The sequence below is a fragment of the Populus alba genome, chromosome 10, assembly GCF_005239225.2.
Source record: "Populus alba chromosome 10, ASM523922v2, whole genome shotgun sequence".
Taxonomy (NCBI): domain Eukaryota; kingdom Viridiplantae; phylum Streptophyta; class Magnoliopsida; order Malpighiales; family Salicaceae; genus Populus; species Populus alba.
In genome coordinates, this window is record NC_133293.1 from 18,774,757 (window position 1) to 18,792,339 (window position 17,583).

The 17,583-nt window shown below is 35.7% G+C and overlaps 3 protein-coding genes across 9 annotated transcripts; all 3 read right to left on the reverse strand.

Annotated features, from left to right (window-relative positions):
* Positions 1 to 52: 52 nt before the first annotated feature.
* LOC118059702 (uncharacterized) lies at positions 53 to 2,455 on the reverse strand. Of its 4 annotated transcripts, none has more exons than XM_035072642.2 (6): positions 2,316 to 2,455; positions 2,110 to 2,196; positions 1,922 to 1,984; positions 1,678 to 1,758; positions 471 to 726; positions 53 to 381 (listed from the first exon to the last, which is right to left on the reverse strand). In XM_035072642.2, the coding sequence occupies exons 1-6, from the start codon at positions 2,391 to 2,393 to the stop codon at positions 269 to 271; spliced, it is 678 nt and encodes a 225-aa protein (XP_034928533.1). In that variant the 5' UTR covers positions 2,394 to 2,455; the 3' UTR covers positions 53 to 268. The 4 variants fall into 4 exon arrangements, with proteins under 4 accessions (XP_034928533.1, XP_034928532.1, XP_034928531.1 ...); XM_035072641.2 differs by having other exon boundaries at positions 471 to 729; XM_035072640.2 differs by having other exon boundaries at positions 1,657 to 1,758.
* A 2,584-nt stretch (positions 2,456 to 5,039) lies between these two features.
* LOC118059704 (scarecrow-like protein 9) lies at positions 5,040 to 8,476 on the reverse strand. The gene is made up of 2 exons (XM_035072643.2): positions 5,586 to 8,476; positions 5,040 to 5,461 (listed from the first exon to the last, which is right to left on the reverse strand). The coding sequence occupies exon 1, from the start codon at positions 7,895 to 7,897 to the stop codon at positions 5,684 to 5,686; it is 2,214 nt and encodes a 737-aa protein (XP_034928534.1). The 5' UTR covers positions 7,898 to 8,476; the 3' UTR covers positions 5,040 to 5,461; positions 5,586 to 5,683.
* A 3,295-nt stretch (positions 8,477 to 11,771) lies between these two features.
* Positions 11,772 to 17,299, reverse strand: LOC118059705 (telomere repeat-binding protein 3). Of its 4 annotated transcripts, XR_004689351.2 has the most exons (11): positions 17,024 to 17,299; positions 15,879 to 16,024; positions 14,944 to 15,787; positions 14,612 to 14,827; positions 14,442 to 14,510; positions 14,267 to 14,346; positions 13,725 to 13,966; positions 13,189 to 13,506; positions 13,040 to 13,103; positions 12,292 to 12,651; positions 11,772 to 12,051 (listed from the first exon to the last, which is right to left on the reverse strand). XR_004689351.2 is itself a non-coding variant. In XM_035072645.2 (10 exons), the coding sequence occupies exons 2-10, from the start codon at positions 15,957 to 15,959 to the stop codon at positions 12,436 to 12,438; spliced, it is 2,124 nt and encodes a 707-aa protein (XP_034928536.1). In that variant the 5' UTR covers positions 15,960 to 16,024; positions 17,024 to 17,299; the 3' UTR covers positions 12,179 to 12,435. The 4 variants fall into 4 exon arrangements, 3 of the variants coding, with proteins under 3 accessions (XP_034928536.1, XP_034928535.1, XP_034928537.1); XM_035072645.2 differs by lacking the exon at positions 11,772 to 12,051 and having other exon boundaries at positions 12,179 to 12,651; positions 14,442 to 14,504; XM_035072644.2 differs by lacking the exon at positions 11,772 to 12,051 and having other exon boundaries at positions 12,179 to 12,651.
* Between the last annotated feature and the right edge of the window lie 284 nt (positions 17,300 to 17,583).

Sequence of the window (17,583 nt, forward strand, 5' to 3'; positions counted from 1 at the left end):
TTTTAGTGTTTGAAATTGATTAAATCAAACTTAATAGCAAAAACAGAAACACTGTTAACGAAGAAGAAAAGTTTTTATGTGTATGGATCGTGGTAGAGTTCCACTTTTCCTTTCACCAGCAAAAGCTCTCGATTCACTTTTCCTGTGTTAAACCAAGAAACAAGAGAATAGAGTTCCACTTTTCCTTTCACCAGCAAGCTCTCGATTCTGTTTTCCTGTGTTAAAACCAAGAAACAAGAGAAAAATCGCCTAACAAAGAAAAGCCTGCCTAAGACCGTAGACCTAGACAAATCAAATAAATCTCTCTAGATGATGACCTCGTGGCCTTGGGCCTCAACCATGAAGCCTTTCTGAAGAGTGGCTTGCAAATCCGGCTAAATTCTGCAAGGCAAACAGTTAAATGTAAGTAAGAAATGTACTGATACCACATCTACTGGTATCTGATCTCTGCTCCATAAACATATTCCCACCTTTGTTATCCTCACTCTCTAGAAGCTTAATTACTAGGTGTCCACCTGGTTGCAATATACCATTATCATCTGCAGTGCACACAGCATCATTTAACAGCCTGTCTGTTCTAATATCCTCATCAAGATGAGCTGTTGCTGCTCGACCTACAGCCAGACCAAGTGCTTGCATTCCTAACTCCGCAGATAAAGCTGCATCTCTAGTTGTGATACCAGAAACCAAGGGACACATGTCTGAGAGTACCACGGAAAAACCCTTCTGCTGCATGACACACAAATCAAACCCAAATCAGTAGATCTGCAAAGACAGACAAGATACATGGAGAAAAGTTTTGCTTTCAGAGAAACCAAGGTAACCCATCAAGTTGAAATTCAGGACAATTCATCCTGTTAATAATGGAGATAAAAATGGCCAATAAGAATGCTGTCTATCACATCATAAGTTTTAGATTAAAAAAATGTGTATATAAGGGTCCATGAACATGTTTATTACATGGAGAAAAGTTTTGCTTTCAGAGAAACCACATCAAGTTGAAATTCAGGACAATTCACTGTTAAAATGGAGATAAAAATGGCTCATAAGAATGATGTTTATCACGTCATAAGTTTTAGATAAAAACAAATGTGTATATAAGGGTCCACAAACATGTTTATCACATGGAGAAAAGTTTTGCTTTCAGAGAAACCAAGGTAAACCATCAAGTTGAAATTCAGGACAATTCACTCTGTTAATAATGTAGATAAAAATGGCTCATAAGAATGATGTTTATCACATCATAAGTTTTAGAATAAAAAAAGTGTGTATATAAGGGTGCATAGAACATAGATTAGGACCTCGTGGAACCTTCAAACTTTTAGAAGGTTAGGAACCGGTTCAGGGTGCGATGGTAAGCCTTATTTCTTAAGAGCATCAAGAGTTCACTGGAGCTTAATGGAAGTTAATTAATTCCCTTTGTTGTTTTCAAATCACCTACCTCGAGATGATCATACATACGAAAACAAATAGCGCAGCTCATTGCATCTATTTTGTAAATGATTCTAAGAATAAATCCTAGTTCATAAGAGCAAACCAGATAAGCATTCTAAAAACAAATTAATAAAAAAGAGGTGGTAGCAATTCATATAGAGAGGAAAGAGGTAAAAAACTTGACAAAGATGTGAAAATTAATATACATAATTAAAGTAGTACCCGAGGAGAGAGTGCCCTAACTTGGTTTTTGGGAAGTTTCATAACATCAGCACAAACAGTTTGAACCCTTGAATCACAGTAAAGAGGAGGGACTTTCACCTTCTGTTCTGCATATCCCCACATTTAAAATCAATCAAACGTGGTATGGTATAATTCACTTATCAAAGAAGCTCAACTTTAATCTCTTCAATTCCAAAAAAATAACAGTTTCAACACAATGACCAAAATAAAAACCTGAAATACAAAGAGCAAGTGAAGAACACACCTTGTGATCAATACCCACAACAGCCCCACCATTCTTTAGAGGACCCAAGCTCTGGCAAGCAACCTGCAATGATATTGTATGTTATATAAAAACACCAAGAACAACCTTAAATGAACAAAAAAACATAGATGTTGTCCAAAACCCACAAAAGAAATATTGAAATAACACTAAAAAGAAAGAGACGAGACCTGGAGCCAAGCACCAGGAGCACAACCAAGGTCAAGAACATAGGAACCTGGGGTTATCAACTTGTGTTGTTTTTGTATCTGAAGAAGCTGATTTTTTAATTTTTTTTGCAACAACAAGCAAGAAATTGTGTGCAAGTGAATTAGAAGAGAAAAGTGAGATTTAAAAGAAATGAATGGAGTGTTAAGTTTGGTAAGAAGGTTCAAACCTTGAAAGCAGAACGAGCAACATATCCAAGGCGTTGAGCTTCTCTGTAGAAGAAATCTGGTGTTCCTGCTCCACTCATTTTTCTCTCCAAAACCCTGGTTTGCTTTTGGAGGCAGACAAGGGTTTTTGTCAATTATTACTTAGAAATAAAATTTTAAACTCATAGAAAAAATAATATATCCATTTTATGGGCTTTGTTATCAGAACCAGTTGTCCGACGCAGGGGTAGTAGACTCCTCCTATATGTTTGGGCTCCCAGCCCACCTTTATACATTGGACAGGTCCACTGGGCCTTTTTGTTTTTTGATTTTAATAATTAAAATATTAATTTAAGATTGTATATGAGGTTGTTTTTTAAAATATTAAAAAAATATTTTTTATTTTTTAAAAAAATAATTCTTGATATCAACTTATTAAAAAAATTAAAAATTATATATAAAAATTTTTTAAATAAAAAAATTTAAATTTTTAAAAAACACAAATGTGTTCCCAAACGTTCCTTCTGAAAAAAGTGAATGTATTATGATGCTTTTTAACATGGCTTTGGAACCAATTTCTCGTTTCATAAAGGATAAGAATATATTTTTTATCCTTAAAGATGCAAAGTGAATGTATTTTTTTTTCCATCAAGGATAACATGCCTTTACTTAGGCTCCGTTTGTTTGCAGGAAAGTGATTTCCTTTTGGAAAGTGAATTCCAGGGAAAATAAATTCCTGGAAAGTGAATTCCGGGAAAGTATTTTCCGATGTTTGGTAGTGCTGGAAAACACTTTCCAGTGTTTGTGTATGGAAAATGAACTGGAAAAGAATTAATTTTTTTTTTCAAATTTATCTAACACTTACAATTGTCATAAGATCTTTTTATTTTTATCAACATGAAAAGAATGTTTAATTGAACTTTGATTTAATAAAAAAATTAAACTCTTTGCATTTTAATTCGCTGCTACCAGCGAATTATAATTCAATGCTACAGTAGCAGTGAATCGCTGCTACTGTAGCAGTGAATTATAAATTATTTTCGGACACAGAGAGAGAATTATTTTCGGACACAGAGAGAGAAGAAGATGTGTTTTATCAATAAAGGAAAGTGTTTTCCTTTTGATAAGCAAAGGAAAACACTTTCCTGCGGGTGAAAGTAATTTCCTTGTTGACCGGAAAGTTAAGGAATTAACTTTCCTTTGACTAACTTTCCGGATGGTTGACAAACGTTGGAAAATGAGGAAACTGAATTCCTGGAATTCAGTTTCCGTGAAACAAACAAGGCATTAAAGATGCATCGAATCGAGTTCTCATCAAAAGAACAAAAAAGATGTACTGAATTGTAATTAAAATCTTAGAATTCTTCTCCATCCTGCAAAACTACTCTGTTCCATTCCAAATTAAGGAATTTGAACCTGAACTTCTAGTGGCTTGGCATTCCAACATTTTTATACCCGAGCCTTTAGTTTTTTGTTGAGTGGACAATAACCACGACGGGCTTATATCATAAGCAAAGAACACTTTAAAATCCATACAGGAGTAAGACCCACATATCTTCTTGATATATTATCATGTTATTATTAATAATATAGATGTCTAGACAGACTTTAATACACCTCGATTAATCTAATGAGTCATGAAATTAATAACTTATACAAATCTTTACTGACTCTGGGGTTTATGAGACTTGAACCGATAATCTCTAAAAAATAAATTTAAAATTTGATCAATTAAGATATACTTCTCATGTATCAAATTGTTTCTTAAAAGATAACAACTATGTGCATCATCGATCGTGCATGTCTTACAATGTGCATTTTAGATTGCCGTAATGCGTCTCTTCATGTTGAAATGCATGAGATCAAGTAAACCCAAGATTTAGTAAATACATTCTATTATTCTCATTTATCATGTCTTTAATAACATGAAATGGATGAATGGAACAATAATGCTGGGTTTACTTCGATGTCCTTGTTATCTAGGTGGTGGTCTAGTGGTAAGAGCATCAAGCAAAATATGATAGCCACTGGAGGCTTCCATGGTCGTTAACTTCAAGATTAGTCGAAAACATCCATGTTAAACTAAAAAAAAAAATACCGTGTATGAAGTCAAAACTTCCTTAATATACTGATGAAACTTCCCGAAGTAGAAGATCTCTGCATAAATACTAGAAAAATCAGATTAAGAAATTCATTTTAACAGTTGACCTTCCATCCATTGAGTGGAGTAAACCCTTTTTCTTCTGTTTTTCGATTAGATTTATCTCCAATCATTCTCGTTTCCTACCCTTCCACATCAAACTCATGTAAACTTCTCTGACAAGCAAGTGGTTTTCACTTGTGAATTGCAATAACAAACAGGGTGGTGCTTTACTTCAACCCTACACCACTCCTCTTCGTGATAGCATAAAAAACTACGAATGCCTCGAAAATGGAACAATGTGAATGCAAATTGGCTGTAGTTGAAGGTGACATTTGATTGGGTCAACTGATAGATGTGTACTGATTCAACTAGATAGAAAACGACTGCCAAGCAGCAGACAACGATGCATGCATTTTTAACTTAGGTGCTGATTTTATGCTGTAGAACTTTAATTAAAGATATGCTCAAATATCTGGGAAACGGGAAGGCATGAGTTAATCGGAGCCATTTCACAAGACTTTTGCTAAATTAGGCTAACATGGATCTGGTCAGATGAATCAGTATGCATTTCTGTAGATGATGGGTAAAACTGCAATACAACATCTTATACAACAAAAACCAAGAACAGGAGTATTCTTGGTAGCAATTTCATTATTATATTTAGTAGTGTGAAAATGCCACACTTAAGAAGATAATATGCACAGGGATCACTTATAACTACAGAACCAAGATTGCTGCTTGAACAAAAAAAATGTCCAAGTACAAGAAGAACCTGGGCAGTAACGCACAGACATTATCTTCTTCGACTGCAGAGACTCCTCAAAATCATCATGATTTCCACAACCCACTAGCGCTAACTTGAACATCATCACTGATTACAGATATCTTTCATTTAATTATGACACTTAACTATAGTTCAGGTGGTTTTTTGTTAAGTTTTGCCCTTTTTGTACACATCCACCAAGATATAGACCATTCTCACTTGTCATATAAGTTATGTCAGCCAAAACTCTACTCCCACCATCCCTGCCGGCAAATAAGTAAAATCATTATCAATTTCTTTTCAAGTTCACTTCCAGTCCTGAGTGACTAATGGCGAGGTGATAAAAAGAAAGATGAGATTCTGTTTTTAATGGGAAAATGCCAGAACCTTAATTAACAAAGTTGATAGGCACAAGGGCACTATGTCAGCGACATGGAGGAGATTCGTGCCACCCTTCCTGTCCACAAGTAAATCTCAAAGCGTGATTAAGAATCAGGCTTCCAAGAAGAGAGTGCATAAACAATCCGACCCTTCCACCCTTGGAGCAACCACCGGCTATCTTCATCGATTACAAAATCCTTGTGATGGAGAGCTTGCACCCTCTCCTTTGCTGTAGTAAAAATCTCCCGATTCACAGGGAGCTGCCTGAACCCAGCCCTTTGAATCCGCATTTTCCACTGCTTGTATGTCTCTGGCCTCTCGATCCTCTCTGCACCCTCACATGCAATGACATTCATTGCCTCCCACCCAAAAATGTCTCTCTCAAAAAGAACCCTCTCTGGAACCTCACGAGGCACATTAGCCTCCAGCATATCAAACAAAGTAGAGAAGTGGAAGAGGGCCTCTCGAAAGCGTGTGATAAAGAATGGAGCACTGTAGGCTCCATTCACAACTCCATGTATGAAAACATCTGGATTCATTTTCCTGATCAAATTGAGAACAGTATCTCTAGGACTCTCCACCACCACAGTCTCATCAAGCAAGTTTCTTAATCTAAACAGAGAGTTCACAACAAGCACCTCATTTCTATCAATCTTGAGGTCCTCAATTTGAATGGTGTCCCACTTTTGTGCTATAGCATTGAACTCGAATGGAACCTTGAAAGTATTCGCATAATTTTCTAAGCGGCGTCCTGTCTCCTCTACCCTTTCTGCTGGTCGGAAACCTGGATTTGGGAGATCAATCCCGGTAATCCGCAGCTTGGGAGGTCCTCCAGGTCTGGATGAGAGACGCTGAAGAAGGCTGGGCCATTGGAAACCATACATAATTCCGAAATCAACAATGTGAACCCTCGTTGCATTCTCAGCTATATTCTTAATTGTTATATTTGAGAAGAAATTAGACAGCTTCCTAAATGGACAAGCAGTAAGTACCATATGGTAAGTTTTCAAAACATCGGCAGCTGATGTCGGCCTGGAAATAAGTGCTTTGTAAATCTGGGTTCCTGAGCCAGCCAGACGTGCCTCGAGACCATCAGCAAAAACATTGGCTAGTCTCTGCATTGCATCCCCTGTTGGTGGAGCATTCTGTCTGATTTGCTTCAGCAGGTCAATTGCACCCCTCCGGTTATCTGCTGCAACAGCCTCTGCACAAAGGGTCAAGAGAGTTCTCAAATCCACCACATTCCTCTTACCTCCCTGCCTCTTAGCTCGAGCTTTTCCTCCTTTTGCTTGTCCATTCTGCTGCACAATCTTGCTTTCCCCATTATGCAAGGCCGCTTGAATGGAAGATTCATCTCTTCCACAGTTGAGCAATACCATGTCAAAATCTGCTGGACTTGCAGTTGATTCAGAATAAACTGCAGACTGCTTGTTACTCCTAAATCCCTCTACAGCCAACTCCTCAAGATGAGGACTCTTCTTTCTCCTCAAACCATCCGTGTAGTTCACATTTTCATTCTTTTCCTCTGTCATAGCTAACACATCCTTGGCATCTTCCTTTGGGTCTTTTAGAAACAGACCATTACTCTCCAAATCAGTGAACAGATCGCCGTTTACAATGAACTTATTCGCCTCCTCAAACCCTTTCTTAAACTGCATAACAGACTCACTCTCCCTAGATATCTCAGCAACCATATTAGGACCCTCTGGAGAGTCAACATATCCATCAACAGTAACAGTACTGTTACCTGAACTATAGGATGACCGGGAAGCAAACTGAGAAGCACGTCTCGAGAACTTGTACCCCCCAAGATCAACCAAGTTACTGCCACTACTGCGGCTTGTACTGCTTGTATAATTACTGCAATTCAAATCATGATTTTTATCTGGGCTTTCACGCGTTTGATCAAAACGAGGTACCTGGTATTTGGGTGAAGAAGGATACTTCTTCCCAATAAGCTCATACAATGATTTCTCCGCAGCAAGAAGTGCCGCTGAAGATTCTTGAAACATGCATGTCTTGTCCTCCATTTCCTCTTCCATAAGCATCTGGCTAATATATTTCAGAACCACATCACTGAAATCAAAATCTTCATAAGAATCTACCTCTTGACTCATGCTTGGAGACACAGCTGGCTGATTTAGTGTTGAATCAGGCCGCAGATGAGGAATATTTACATAGTTTTGGTTGACACAGTTGTTTTCCGACTTGAACACATTAACAAGATTCTGATCCAATAAAACAATTTGGCTTTCATTGCTAAGTTTCAATTCATTTACAGAACCATATAAACTTCTTATGGGTTGATCCATGATCATCAACACCTCAAAAATTTCCCAACTTCCAGCGCACTCCAAAAAGCTAGATGTTTCAGCCCGCAGAAACAATAACACCGCGCGCCAAAAGGCCAAAATATAATTATTCAGTTTATATTCTCAAAATAAACAGCTGCCCCGTAAGTAATAGCCGTCACTAAGTACGGAAGTCTAGATTTTTATACCCTAATACCACCAGAAGTACACACATAAATGGTTGAACAATCAAGAAAACACAAAAAAAAAAATGCAGGCAGCGTAGAAATCATCAAAGCTTTACTCCATAAGAAAAGGATGCTTTTCTGATCCTCAAAACAAAAGCTTTGAAATCAATCAGCACGGCTTTTAAATTCTTGGAGAAAAGAAATAATGAATAAATAGAAAAAAGTAGCTGAACATAGCCAAAAAGAGAGATAAAAAGTTCCAGTCTTGCAAAACTAAAAGACCAAAGAGAAAGCTAAGAAAGCGAAAAGTCCTAACGGTGGTGATGATAAGTTGGCTGTGGTTTGGTTTGGAACAATCTAAACCAACCATAAGCCTGGCCTTTTTTATTCTTCAGCCCGTTCACTGTGACTCGTATACTAATTTTTTTTTTTCCAGCCAGTAATTTCTTGTTTTTATCAAAGACTTGTTTTGATTAAAATGCTTGTCATCGTGTACTGTATCTTTTTCTTGCAAAGAAATTGGTAAATAGACTAATCATATATTAAGTAATATTTTATAACATGTGGGGAAAGTGGGGAAAGTATGTAGTATTTTTTTTTCTTTTTTTTTAATTTTTTTTAATTTTAAACTAGTTGGAGAATTTAGTTTTATAATTTTTTTTTAAATATTATAAATTGCTATAGTATTTTTTTTCTTTTTTTTTTAAAAATGATATATTGAACTGGTTGAGAATTTTGCTTCATAATTTTTTTCTTTAAAACAATGTGAATTGCTATAATGTTTCCCCATATAATTTTTGTTTTGCTACAATATTTCCCCTTATGTTTTTTTCCTAAAATTATCTTTGTTGACTTTTTTTTTAATATTGAGTTGTTTGAGAATTTAACTTCCCCCACATGTTTTTTTATTTTTTTATTTTTTTTCCAAAACTATCTTTTTCTTTTTCATAATTATTTTTGTTGATTTTTTTTTTTAATATTGAGTTGATTGAGAATTTATCTTTGTAGTTTTTTTTTCTTTAAAACACTATGAATTGCTATAGTATTTTTCACATGATTTTTTTTTTCATTATTTTTTTTTTAGAATAGTCTTTGTCGATTTTATATTTTCCATATTGAATCGATTGAGAATTTAACTTTTTATTTTTTTCTTTAAAATATTGTGGATTGCTACTTTTTTCTGTTATGATTTTTTTCAAAATTGTCTTTATTATTTTTAATATCGAGCTGGTTAAAAATTACAACTGTAGATTTTCTCATTAAACATTATAGATTACTACAATATTTTTTTATATAAGGTTTTTTTTCCTTTTTTTTTTTTTTATTATGATTTTTTAAAAAATTATCTTTATCGATTTTTTTAATATTAAGTTGGTTAAAAATTTAATTTTGTAGTTTTTCTCTAAAAACATTGTGAATTGCAATAGTTTTTCTCTATATAATTTTTTTATAATTTTTTATATAAATTCACAACAACATACAATCCGCATCATCACACCAGCATGACAACTAGTTGTTTAGTAAAGCTTGTTTGATCCCGGTTAAATTAAAGCGTGTTTGGTCTATGTTTTTCTCATTTTTAATGTTTTAAGGTAAGGTTATACAAGTTTTTACATGATTATTTGAAGAACAGCTTTAACTCCATTATTTAACTTCGATTTAATGATACTGGTATCGATACATGACAAATAATATTACGTAATTGCAATTGAGTGGTTGTGATTGCAAATTTTTTATTAGCTCTGGTTAAAAAAAAACTTATTAATTAAATTGTTTTCCAGTTTTTTCTTGAAAAGTAGCAGCAGCCTTCAAGGTGTAGGTGCGTATGCTTGAAAAGTACTTCTCTTTTTCCATTTTTCTTCTTTATTCTGCCAATTGATTATTTTTCCGAGAACAAGAAAATTAGAAAATGTTTTTCACCTACGACCCTTTTATATATATATATATATATATATAGGAAAACAATGGTTGGCAGCTCAGACTCGAGCTTGTTTTCTTTGATACAGGCCTGTCAACAGATTCCTGCGTGTGAATAGTGCACACTTAAAGTTCTCCTTGTCCTTCTCTTCGTATTTGGTATCTGGTAGCAGACCGGATGAAGGGCACCGGGCGCCGGGCCGTCGGCAAGGCATGGAGCCGGAGACCATAACAGCATGAAACACTTTTACGCCTGAAAATGATTGATGAAAGGGACACCGATATCAACCAACAGTTTCCCTTACATTTGGTAGTTGTTATTAGTTAATAATAAATCACAGTTTAATTTTGTTTTAAAAAGGAAAACTGCCTCTAGCAGATTCCTTTTGTCGTCACATTTTTTATATTTCTTCACCTATCATTGACTCGTGGGTTCACCGTATCTAAATATTGGCGTTTTATAGGAGAGAAAATGACATAACAATTATAGAAAATTGAAAGAAGTATCTAACTAAGAAATGTCTAGAGCATATAAGACCTAATTGATAAAATTATTTGATTTGGAACTCAATTGATAATTTTACATGCTAAGGGTAATTTGACCTTTACACGCAGATAATTATAGAGAAACAATTTAAATAAATTAGAAAAAGAAGATGGTAGCGGGGAAAAAAAGAGACCAGCAGAGAAAAATTGACGGGACAAAAATGTATGGCATGGTTAGCTGGGTCGGTCTTTTTTCAAGGTGATACAGTCACGTGCCCAGTCTTCAATCTCTTTATCTCTAAGATAAACCAGAAAACTCGAAGAATACTCTTAACTATTTTCTTTTTTTTTAAAAAAAAAAGGTAATAAAAAGATCTCTCGCATGTTGGGCTATGCAAGTTCGATTCGATTCATGCTTAGGGCTCTCAATTCTTATCGAATCCAAAATAAAGAGAGCTTGATTAGTGGTGCGCTCGGGGGATGAAAACTCAGCTGCAGCATTATGAGGTTTGGCATCGGTTTGGATAAAAGATAGATATTATTTTTTATATGAAAATAAATTAAAATAAATTATTTTAAATATAGCATATCAAAATAATTAAAAAAAACCACTACAAAAATTAATTTAAAACTTTTTTAAAAAATAACTGGACCGTAATATCTAATAAAACCTTAATGCATGGATAGCCCTATAAATTATTTACAAATTACAATGGGCTTGTTTAGATAAAATGGCCTGGCATTGTAGAAAACTTTGCAACCAGTGGCCATCTGGCCCGATGATAAAAACTTTTTTTAAAAGAAAATTTAGGTGGATATGATTTTACTTTTCCGTGTGAAATATACGACGGAAGTCTACAAACCTTTTATTTGGAAGAGAGAGAAATTTCATTATTCTAGAAGAACCTTTTAGCCATAATCAAGATTATAATGTGATGATCTACATAGTATTTTATATAATATGCATATATTCATAAATATCTTTATAAATAACTAAGATGTTTATATAACATATATTAAAATTTAGATATTTTTTAAGATATTTATTTTAAAAATATCTATATTCAAGAGCATAAAAAAAAGTTAGATAATTAAAGTTCATCTCTATCTCGAGACAATACAACATTCAATACAGAGACCACCGATATTATTCACTTGATCCAGATCCAGATTCCTAGCCTTTATATCATTAAAATAGGACATGGTCGTACAATAAATTAATTTATCTAATGGGAAACATAGAAATATAAAAAAGTGGCAAATAAAAAAAGAAGAGAAGAAAAGTACAAACAGCCAGATTGGACTATCAAGTATCAAGACGCAGCATGTGACGTACACGTGCCTTTGAAGCAGTTGTTATCATTATATTATCCATTTACATACTAGCCGTTGGTTGCCCTTTAAACATTTAAATATTAGATACTTTGACGGCACGAAACCTGTCAGTTGGAGTTAGGCCGCCTCTTCGGAGGCAAAGCCTTTGATTAATTCTTGGTGCATAAAAGTTGTTCGTTGTCACATGGAGGTGGCGTGCGGGGACACAAAAGTAGATGCTTCACTCTCTGGATCAACTTAAACTTATCTTCGAAGCTGAAAAAAAATGATTTGCTGAAAAAGTGTATTCGAAGAATAGAGAGAGAGAGAGAGAGAGAGAGAGAACAATATCAAGAAAATTCACCAGAAGCAACACAACAGCCATCACAAGAAAGCAACAAAAGACAAGAAATAACTCCTTTGAATTTTTATGTTCTTCCAAATTTGAAAAGAAAAGAATTACAGAAAATAAATCAATGAACGCAAGAAAAAACACTGTAGATTCTGTTAGAGTACCTTTATTCCATCAAATCATTTACAAATGCCAACCTCTCAGAGTTTGGAAAGGTGGCAATGAATCAACTGAGTATGAAACTACTACATAATTTTGAATAATTTGTACATCTCCTGTTCGTGTTAACATGTTTCCTTCTTTGTATATCATATTGACTGGATATCTTCAACTCCATTTCTAACAGCGTGAGCGTCAGTAATCTTCAGTGTAGCAGTCTGATTCTTGCTATGTTGCTTAGCTTGATGTTGGGACCAGTAAGCATGTGCAGCCAACACCCTGTCCAAGAGCTCCTGGGGCACGGGCTCACCCCTTCTTTGCTGAGGGGCAATCTGCGCTGTGTGAACCAATGTCTTCCATTTATCCTGCACAAACCCAGCAGGGCCACCACTATAAGCTACCAACAAAAAGTTGCGATACTGATAATCACAAACCTTCGTGGATGCAACACCTCCTCAGAGGCATTATTTTTAGTACTTGGGAATTAGGATTGATCAGGGAGGGTGTTCTACTTATAATAACTAGGTGGGGGAGGGATTGGACAGCCTGAAAGACCACAACCTATTTACAAAGTTCCAAGAAGGAAAGTTCGCATGGCTGTACAGCCTGCCTCCATAAATGAAACCCAATCACATCACATTCTCAATTCTCAACCCAAAACCCCATTGACACCGTTCATTTAAGGAAATATTACATCTAATCCTACGAAATGATAGTATCAATTTCATATGGAAAACTAAACAAAATCCTTACCTTCAAATCCACATAAGTCCGATGGTCTGCATCTTCAAAAGAACACAATTTAACATCACGCCACCTGCATATGAGAATATTGTTTAACTTCAAAAATGTATGCACAACACACCTTGATCAGAGGTCCAGCAAATAGAATAGCACCATACCTTCCAGTTCCTAGTTCCTCAACTGCATGCACTAGTGCTTCTACTTCTGACACAGAGAATGGTCTCCTGGTTCGACGCTGTACAAGTTCAGATCGCTTAGATTTCTGGTTTAAAGGAACCATAGCAAGTTCCTCAGCATTCACCGGTGGAACTGCAACCAGAGCTCTGGAATCCAACAGTGTATTGTCAGTTACTATGTCAGCATGGAAGGAAACTGATTCACGATTACTTTCAATATTGGTGTCCAAATTAGTCAGTGGGGGAGGATCAGGTAAGGCGTCAGAAACTCCTGAATCTACAATAGGAGTGGCTGGCGACCTGGAAATAAAGTAAAAAACAAATTACTTAGTGTAGCAAGCCTAATATAATGATAGATTGGTTTACTATTTGCTCAACTCAAAGTAAATAGCAGCACCAAAATAAATTGTATTTTGTAAGACAAGGAAGCACTATACAAATGCCAATACCTGGGAATGGTAGCTCATCATTAATTGCCCATCAACACAAATTCAATACAAAAAACACATTTCAATTACCTCGATATAAGTTGAGATGTGTCACATGGTAATAGTGCTGGAGGATCTTCAGTGCACAAAGGTGGGGAAACTTGCACAGGAGTAGGCTCCAATGAGAAACCCAGAGTATCAAGATTCTCATTAGAAGCGATGCCAGTCTGCAATAGGGTTCTATTGTCATCCCTAACCTTCTTTCCATGAAGAAGTACCCCAACTCGTAAACCACCTCCAAGTATAGCACTTACAGCCTCCACTACAGTTCGCTATGGAGAGTCACATAGGAACAAAATACAACATCAGGAACTCAGCAAGACATTAGCAATACTTTAGCCCAGAAAACTTGCTTAAAATTTCCAATGCCAATAAATAACATAATTACAGCATGTATATATACAAATGATATTCATCAAGACATCATCTAAGGCAATAATCCTAATGTATGGCAAAAGAAAATAAAAACCAAAATGGAGTGGCAATTCTGAAAACATTCTAGATGCACGTAACATGTACATATGATAAGTGAACACTCGCAGACAAAATGGAAGACTGCAAATCTATTATACCTTCAGGGAACCAACAGTTGCACTTTCTGGTACCTCAATCAAAAGCTCTGGAACTCTAAAGGACTTAATACTGAACTTCACTGTGCAAAAGAATGAAACACGCATAAGAACCTCTGGATACCAGGAAAATAGAATAATAAGTCATTATACATCAATTCCAAACTAACTCTAATACCTTGAGAATCCTTGGAGTGGAAGGATGCTTGATGACCTATAACAGAAGATGATACCCCATTAGCTGCATCTAATAACTACAACTATTTAGGAAAACTCCAGGGCAGCAGAAACCAGGAAAGTCGAGAAAAAACATGGTTAATATTAGTAACAAGGGAGAAAATGACCAACCGTGAAACATTATGGAAGCACCATTCTTGTCTCCAGTCATATTCTTATCAGGTGAATTGCAAACACTTTCACTGCTGAACCCTCCATCAGAAGTCACAACTACACTATGATCAGTAAACTTCCTCCTCTTATAAAAGGTGTTAAGTTGATACCTTTCACGACTGTAACATAATTTCCTCTTGAGATAGTGAGACTTCACCCCCCCTTCTAAAAATGCTGAATGACAAACTTCAATATCAGAATACATTTATCTCCATCCAGATATGCAAATATACAATAATCAAAGAGAGATATAGAGCATGATATAAACAAGCTACCACATTGCCGCTTACCAGGTTTGGAAAATTCACAATCCTTCAATTTTGGAGCTACTTTCCAGTATTTGGAAGTCAGCAATTTCCTTATTCTTCGATCACCAATTCGTTGTGGAGGCCTAAAAGCCTTTGACTTTGTTAAAGGTTTATTACACCTAGTAAAGTTTTCATCATCATCTCTAATACCTAATTTAGTACCATTCCTGTGCCTTGGAATAGAAGCACTAGGAACAGGGTCCCTGCATGATGGCAATTCAACATTGTTGACTGAATTGATCAATGCAGGAAATTTCATGCACATTTCCATGGGATCATTTGAACTGCAGGGATCAACAATCAAACCTCTGGTATCTAGCCTGTCACACCTTTTCTGTCTACTTAATCCATTGTCCACATAACCATCACAAGACATCCTAGAATCAGAAGAGCCCTCAACTTTACCAGGGATATTTTCACATGCACTCTTACTTTTGCAAATCACAGACTTCAAATCAGCACCACCATTCTTTGAGGAATTGGAATTCGTGATCATTGAAGAGCGCTCCAGAAATAAATTGCTCTCGGCATGTGGAAATTCATTTAGAAGGCACTTTTGATCACTGTTTGGCGAGGAAAACTGAGTAAAAAGAGCACTTTCTCCACAACTTCCATGATCAAGGCATTCTGCTTTCAATGGTCTATCATCATCTTGCTCAAATTTCACACCACCACCACCACCAATTATAGGTTGATCATTTGCTTCAGATGCATTACTGGAAGCTGAACTTTCACTCTCCTGCAATAGCTTGCCTGCTAGGGAAGCAAGCAATTCAAATGCACATATTTGACTATCCTCAACTTTCATCTTATTCAACCCCCTCCCCTGGAACCAATAACCAAGACACAATGGTTAAAAGAGTGGTTGTCATGAATGGCAAAGGCTAGGCAAACCTTAAACTGCAATAAATACATACTCTAGCTGATCTCGGAGCCCTTGGAACTGGGGGCATATGAAAGCCATTGAAACCATAATATTGTCTCTTCTTCACCACCATATCTTAAGCATGCATGGCAATCAGGGTTCATCAAACAAAAAGCATCACTGCTCAGATCCGCTTATCTGTCAGAAAATCCAGGAAAAATAAAAGGAGATGACTCAATTAGAAAATCCATATTGCAAGAGTAAAAAAATAAAAGAAAAGAAAAACACTCTTGTTCCTGAACAAAATGTTGTAACTATAAGATTCTGACATCAAAATTTAACAAAAAAAAACAATTGCATTGCACATTTAGTTTTGGTTACTCACAGAAACACATACTAACAAAGTCACCCCTTCAAAATGATTAAATCAAAAATTGTTATAGCTAAACCACCAGTGACCACCAAAAACAGAGATCCATATTACCAATGTTTCATAACACGCAGAGAATAAAAAGTATATATTCAAGAAGAAAAAATAATGCACATTGCAGACATGGGTCTATACTTTACATCGAATTGATCTTCGGTTTTTTTTTTTTTGCAGGGATCAACAGTGATCTAAATTAAAAAATGAAAAAAAAAAATTCTTCTCCGCTGGAATTATCATACTAACGGTATGATCCCAAAAAACCCAAGTAGCGATCAATCACAGTAGTATAAAATTAAAACATGGGCAGCAATCATCTACACGAAATTAGGTCTTAGGAATAAGAATCCGTCGTCCTAATTCCAAATCCAGAGCTGGAATTCAATTTCCATAAAACCCTCCCATAAAAACAATTATCCATAAATCCCAAATCCTCCATCAATTTGCAAAGTTAAAACCCTTCAAAATCTAATTATAAATCGTAGTAGATTTTATTTGTAAAAACACTGAAAATAGAACTGTATCTAAATTCCTTAAGCCACAAACACCACTGCCGTGATCTTGAATTCTGCAGAATCCCAATTCCCAGAAAAACTCATTTCCACCTTATCTAACCAAACCTAACTTCCACGATTAGACCCCGATCTCGAAAAAAAAATCTCACTAAAACCCAAACCCCTTAAATTTCACCGTGTGATCAGATTCAACTTTCTCAGACACAATTCAAAAGAAAAACAGAGAATTCAGAGGAAATCCAATTCTTCACTCACCTTGTATTATAAACAACGATCGATCTTCGTGTTAGAAACCTCTACAGTTATGTACAGATTGAATAAAAAATGAAAAAACAAAACGAAAACTCGCTGTAGAATTTCACAAATCCCGAGATCGGAGAATTCAAGAAACCCAGAAAACAATGTCACCCGAAAAACTATTCAATTGAATTCAAATCTCTCTCTTTCTCTAGATTCTTTCTCTCTGGTTTTCTATTCTCTCTCTCTCTAAGAAATGGCAAGGCAATAAACCACCAAAAAACAGTGGCATAAACCTCCCCCCTTATATCCCTTTATAAAAATTTTACCACAAAACCGGACCAACAAGTTAATTTACGGGCAATAGGAGGTCATCCACATAAACTCTTCTCTCTCCGTGAATTTTTCAAGCCATCATGGGTTTTGCTACACGTGGCGATGCTCTAAATCATGTCGTGAGTTTTAATTTTTTTGGGGATAAGGAAATGAAAGAGTTTTGCCATGTGGGTAGTTATTAAAGTTTGATGTGGGCACTCTTTTTTTCTTTATTGGTACACTTATCATGTGGGCCTACTGTA